At 39.6% G+C, this 6638-nt stretch overlaps 1 protein-coding gene across 1 annotated transcript in view; it reads left to right on the top strand.

Moving 5' to 3' along the window:
- Window positions 1-5835: 5835 nt before the first annotated feature.
- Window positions 5836-6638, top strand: part of LIN28B (lin-28 homolog B (C. elegans)) — a 38943-nt gene continuing 38140 nt past the window's right edge. The window contains exon 1 of the mRNA XM_010189068.1: window positions 5836-6014. Within this exon, the coding sequence (XP_010187370.1) occupies window positions 5842-6014 (173 nt within the window). The 5' untranslated portion in view covers window positions 5836-5841. The remainder of the gene's footprint in view (window positions 6015-6638) is intronic.

Genomic DNA, 6638 nt, shown 5'->3' with positions numbered 1-6638 from the left:
AGTAAGTTGTAGCCACACTATGTTCTGTCCTCACCCATTAAACTCACAGCAGAGATGCCAGACAGGAGGGAGCTCAATCACATTCATTGTGCAGGCTTCAGTGCATTTATGTCCCTTGTGGAAGAAATGAGAGAACCGAACTCAGTGGCATTCATGGATTTTCTGGTGACACACACATTTTTCTTCTTCTTTCTCTTTTATCTTTTTCTTTTCTTTGTCAGAAGGTGGGGGGGCGGGATCTAGGACTCTTTTGTGGCACCTTTTTCCAGGTAACAGAAGAAAAGCTGCAAGAATGGCTTGTTTTGACCTCTGCCTGGGAGGTTTGGGTTTCTGACAGAAAGGAGGCTTGAGAAACACTCTGCCTAGGTGGACACCACAAAAGTATGAAGTTCACCATTGTCATGAATTTTTCAGTGCAGGAGGTGCACCATGCCCACAGCCTCAGCATGCTTATCTCCTCCGTTGGAAAGTCTTGCACTTGACATTTCACTAAAATGAGTTGAGTGTCAGGGTGCCCTGGGGAGCCTGTTCATCTGCACCTCAGGCCCATGTCTCATGAAAGAAGGAAAAAAATTAAAAAATAGTGCCTCCTTCCAGTGAAATTAGAGGATAATCTTCCCTATCTAATGATTGCATAAAAGGTCATGTCTGTTTGTTCCCAGGTTTTGTAGAAAGAACTTTAGGGTTTCTGCAAAACTTTCTTATGGCAGACAGGAGTGTTTGTGACAGAAATCGGGGCGGTTTCAGCTGCATGAAGTGACTGCACTTGCCTGAGGCTGGAATAGCTCAGTGGCAAGTGAAGGAAGGGAAGGGGCTCTGTCCTGGGGGGAATCTGTGGGGCTCCCGAAGGTCAGCTGGTAGCAAGGGAGCGCTTGTGAAGAGCTTGGAGATGTTTGACCACTGGGAGACTGTCAAGAGGAGGTGATGCTTCTCAGTGGGTGGACTTCGGAGGGTATTGTAAACTGGTAATGGCATGGTTTCAGGAGATCACTGAGGCGATGTGAGTGGTAAGTTGGCATGGTGCTGCACAGGACAGCCTTACCTGCCATGGCTGCACACTCGTGTGGCTGCTTTTGAGGTATGCTGGTGGTTTTTTTCTGCCTGAAACTGATTCAGGGAGCAGAAACATAGCAGAAAACCTGATGTTACCAAGAAGAGGTAAACGGTTTTCTTCCTGAGTCAACATGAGACAGAGGTGGGGGAAGAGGAACCATCCCTTTGAATTGACTGAACTGAATCCTAAAACTGTATCTTGTGCCCAGCATCACTGATGAGAAAATACTTTAACTGAGAAAATACTTTAACTGAGAGAAGAGGTTGGCTTAATTTTCACGCCTGGTATTAAAGCACAGAGGAAAGAAAATTGGGTAAATGAGAATTGCACATGGAATAACACACACAAATGGTCTATGCAAAGGAGCAGAGGAAGGGCAAAAACCTAGTAGATGACTAGTTGTGTAGGTGCACTGACAAAAATATACTTACTATAGTAACTACCAGGGAGGAGGTGTTTATTATCCAGGCTCTTTTCATTAATACACAAAACTAGAACAGCTGATGTAACCAGATAGAAAAGCAGCAGAAACACAGTCAAATAGCATTCATGGCCTGAACACGAATGCTGAAAATGATGCAGAAAATTACTGAATGAATTCATGAACGAAGTGGCACCGTGTAAATAAACAAAGAGTCACATGGAGGGAGGAGGTGTTTATTATCCAGGCTCTTTTCATTAATACACAAAACTAGAACAGCTGATGTAACCAGATAGAAAAGCAGCAGAAACACAGTCAAATAGCATTCATGGCCTGAACACGAATGCTGAAAATGATGCAGAAAATTACTGAATGAATTCATGAACGAAGTGGCACCGTGTAAATAAACAAAGAGTCACATGGACACAGTAGAATCTGGTCAAAATCACTTAGGGTAGGGAAAGAAATGAAAGACCTGTTGTAGACCACTAGCTTAGGATTTATATACCAACAGTGTAATGACAGTATTATAAGAGAGATATTGTAGTAGGAATAGTAACATTATAGGTAGGCCAGATCTATATTTAAGCACAAATGATACTATAATGATGTGATATTTCTGTGTGTGACAGTCAATAGTTTTCTTACTGAAAGAGTAATTCAGAATAGAAGTTGTGTTATTTTGAACTTGGAAGGAATTGCTGACCTTTTAGAAAATCTGGTTGTTTAGAAAATGAAGACAAAACACGAACTGGGTTAATTTGGTTAGGTCTGTGGTTGAGGTGGAAATTTAAGACAGAAACAGATTCCAAGTAAATAGAGATGTGAAATTGCCGTGTACCAGCAGCATTGCAGTAACTGCCTATATACCAATTATTTCCGTACTGTAAAGGTACTTGCAGTAGCTCACCCTATCTACTAAACGTTGTGTATGTGTAGCATACATGGCTCTTCATTGCCTAAGGCCTGAATTGCAAATCTTTGAGCACCAGAGTGGGTTTTAGCTTTACTTTTAAGGTAAAGTTAATTTATATTATGTTGACCTTTAAAAAAATATTTGTAATATTGTAGATTTTTCTTTTTTACTTAAAATATTAAGGAACACATTTTGATCTCCAAAGTTGCCATTTCCACTGTATGTGCCCTGGAGCTCGTTGAACCTCTCTGAGAACAGATTTAGCTCACTGGAAAAACAAAAATCTATTCCTGTTTCCTCTTCCTCTTATCCTCCCCCGTCCTCATTAAACTCAGTTTGTTTCCTGTCAGATTAGTGAGTTAAATTGGCTTATCAGGAGGACCAAGAAGTGCCAGATTCGGTGCAAGATAAGCCTCTAGGAGGAGGAAAAAGCCTTTGAGGTCAGCGGGAGCAATGGTGAGTTGTCCTGTGGACACCCAGCCTTCGAGCTCTGTGTTAGCGCAGCAGAGGTACGCGTTGCTCTCGGAGGGGCTGCTGTTCAGTGTAGTGAATTTTTTGTTTGTTGTAGCATTCTGCCTGCAAACTTCCTAAAATGACCTTTTGGTGGACAGCAAAAGCCCTTGCAGCAGGACCTGTATCATGCAACTGATATTATTTTGCAGCGCTTCCCCTAACATTTGCAGTGTACAGCAGTTAGAGTCTGGTTTTGACCCAGTGCAGGTAAGAGCACTACTATAGATCCAGTGTAAATTGTTTTACTTCTGTGTTCCTTTACTCTGTACTCCTGCATTACTGCAAAGGTTGCTGGCTCTTGTTGGAACTGTGCAAGGTTGTTTTGGAGAGAATGTCTTACAATCCTCAGTGCGATTTGGCTTCAGGATATGGTTTCCTTCATGTCTGGATTTAATTGTAGATCATTTTGGAGGGAAAACCATTTTCTTACTTTGGGAAAGCCAGCATACTGGTGGCATCTGGTCATTGTACTGAGCAATCAATCAATCACTAGATAAAAAGGGGCTGAAATGAGAGATACAGAAAACAAACGATCTAAGCAGAATGTCACCAAATAACTTCTCTTTCCCCTCAAGAATTTAATGTCTGCAACAGCTTTGGCTAGAGATGGCAAAGTTGTGAGGAGGGTGCTTACTGGGACTCTGTTCTCCTTTCCCTCCCCACACGTTAATAAAAGTAATGCTCACGTATTGGAGGCCATTGGGCCCCTGTAGTGAGCCTTAATTCCAAACTTCCTTTTTTCTGTGGAGCCGGTGAGAGTGGTGAGCACTCCTTGACACTGCCCAGGAAATGGTACTTTTCTTTGGGACTGTCCTGCTAGTACAGTTTATATGTTGTGTTTTCATTTTGGTTTTGTAGCAGGAAATGCTTTCCAAGAACTTGTGATCATGGATTTTTCCACTCTTTTATTTTTTTGCTGTTGGTAATGCTCCTATGAAATTGTCAGCATTTTGGACCAAGCTGTTGCTTGCAACAGAGGTGTGTGAGACTTTGTTATAAGGTAAAATACCAAGAAATAACAGGATACCTATAAAAAAAAAGAAATGGCACTGTCAAGTTGAAAAAAAAGAAAAAGAAAAAAGCTCTAGCTTGAAATCAGTGTATTGACTGGTGGTAAAAATAACAGCAAAGTCTTCGACGGCTGAGAGAGAAAGGAGGAAAAGCATGTTGCTTTTAAGTTTTTCCCTTTGTTCATTGGCCGTGTGCCGATACACCCCATTCAGGGCTCTAGAAATGGTTCAGTGACTTGAAACTCCGGCTGCTTTTAATTGTGCGGGTTTTATTTGTGTAAGTAATGTGAGGTAAATACTCAGCTAGGTCTCTCAACATTAAATTATCAACTTTGCAGACATTTTTTGTCCAACTCTTACAAGTTAAGAGGGATTCAGGTTTTAGATTTGTTTTGCTGGTTTCCAAATGCCATTTTTTCTCTGTGGCTTTGAATTGTTACTGCACCCTCCAAGAATCTCGCTGTGAGCTGGCTAACAGCGTGGTAGTGTACATTTACACAGTAAGTCAGACAGCACCAAATCCATCTATAACATTGAAAAGCTGTTGAGGTGTATTCAAGGAGAGTACTGTGCAAGTCATTTGGACTGGTTTTTTTTCAACCTTTTCTGTTATAAGTGCTTGGAAAAACAGGCACGCAAAAAAAAGTACACTTGCATAATATGTGATTTATGAAAGCATAATTGTTCTGTTACTTTGGCTCTTAAATATATACAAAAATCCCTCTTGTAATTATCGTGCTTTGTTTGGAAATAAAAAGTTCTGTTGCTAAAAGTGTAATGAGAATAATAACATTTTAGAGCACTAATAATATCCTGATTTGGGTTGCATTTTAAACACATTCTTTTGAAGTAAAGTAGAAGACATAATGTTATCAGATGTCAACCTTTTGACATTTTTTATAACAATGAAACTCGGAAAGGAAAAATGCCTAAGTCTTGCTGAGACTTAACTATAGCTTCAATTAAGATGTAATTAAACAAAAACACAAAAGCATCCATGTCATGTTCAGTATTACTAAGAAATAAGGGTTTATGTTGATCTGCTTGAGGTTCCTTTGGGATTAGCACCCATCTGTGTTGTCATGATTGTCTAGTTTTGGAACACTTAACTGTATGTTTTAGTCTGGGACAAAATACATAGTGTTGAGTTCTTTCCTTTTAACAAGATTTTCTTTGTGGCTGCTGAAGACTGAAGAGCTGTGGATGGGCCCACGGCAGAGCCTGTTGTTTCAGCTGATGAGTGGTAGTGGTATTACAGTGTAATATCAAAAGATTTATCAGTATTTATACTTGCCCTGATAATAATAATTTCCTTTTCTGTGAGTGAAAATACAAATCTATACCTAAATCATAGTAACTAGATAAGATTTTTGGGGTGTTGAGCAGAAGTTTAGCTGCTTACTAGGGATATTTGAATTGCCCATTTCAGTGGACTTTTTCAGAGTGCCTTCCTCCCGCTTCTTATGCTCATTGTATCTTTGATTCATTTTCAGAGCAGCAGGGACATGTCACAGATATAAGGAATATGAATTATGATAATTTTAATCATAAAAATACTAGCTCTGAACATTTGCTTTCCATTTTGTTGAAAAGGCCTTTCTAGTTCCTGATGCCTGTTAGGGATTTCAGGAACACAGCATTGTCTCTGCCTCTTGGATCTACAGCATTCATCACAGAAAGGAAAACGTTATTTCAGTTTTGTTGATACTGTAAATAGGTTCTTGTTACTTGTTTAGTGTTCAATAGTGTTTTCAGTGTATCCAGGACTATAATTTGTAGCATCGTCTGCTATAACTCATGCAGAAGAAACTGTTAAATAACTTGTATGTATTTGACAGAATAAGTTGTCCTGTTGATTATGAATGTGAATATTGTTTTTAAGGCAATGGTAACAGAGTATTTTTCCTATTTACAGAGCAAGCTTTACATGGAAGGATTTAGAAGCCTAAAAGAAGGAGAACCAGTGGAATTTACTTTTAAGAAATCTTCCAAAGGCCTTGAATCAATACGGGTAACAGGCCCTGGTGGGAGCCCCTGTTTAGGAAGTGAAAGACGACCCAAAGGGAAGACAGTACAAAAAAGAAAACCAAAGGGAGATAGGTAATTACTTTACTTTGCTATTCCCCCCCCCTTTTTTTTTCTTTGCAAGTTTTTATTGAAATTGTTTTCAGCGTTTGATTCATTTGTGAAAGGAAACCCTTCTATGTAACATCGGCTTTTACATGTAGCCTGGTAATTTGGTTGAAGTCATTATGCTGAATCTAAACAACTACATAAATCACCCACTTTGGTTTTATTTGACAAGGTGTTATTGAATTAGAGAGAGCCTGCAAAGGAATGTAATATTATTTTGAAAACATGCTATTAGACTGAGAAGAGGTCAGTCTGAACACAGGTGAAATAAAGTCATATTTACGTGACAACTGTGCATGCTGTGTGCCGTGGGGTTTTAAACTGTGCATCTGTAGTTTTATACACAAGAAAGTGCAGGTGGTGCCATCAGGGTTGAGATGTACACGATTTGATTAAGGATATCTTTACTTAGTGAACAGAATATATTAAAACCAGAAGTTTCAGTGCCTGGTGGTCTGAAGAACTGTTGTGATTATATTTTACAAATTCCAGGTTAATCTCGAGAGCTGCACTTTTTTATACACAAGTGCAGCAGTCTGACTTGTACCGCTTTACTTTCTTTTCTGCCTGTGACGGCTTGAAGAAGTTTTG

Source organism: Mesitornis unicolor, unplaced genomic scaffold (assembly GCF_000695765.1).
Source record: "Mesitornis unicolor isolate BGI_N332 unplaced genomic scaffold, ASM69576v1 scaffold2827, whole genome shotgun sequence".
NCBI classification, from domain to species: Eukaryota; Metazoa; Chordata; class Aves; order Mesitornithiformes; family Mesitornithidae; genus Mesitornis; species Mesitornis unicolor.
The sequence above is the reverse complement of the archived record's forward strand: the minus strand, read 5'-3'. Positions and strand labels throughout refer to the sequence as shown.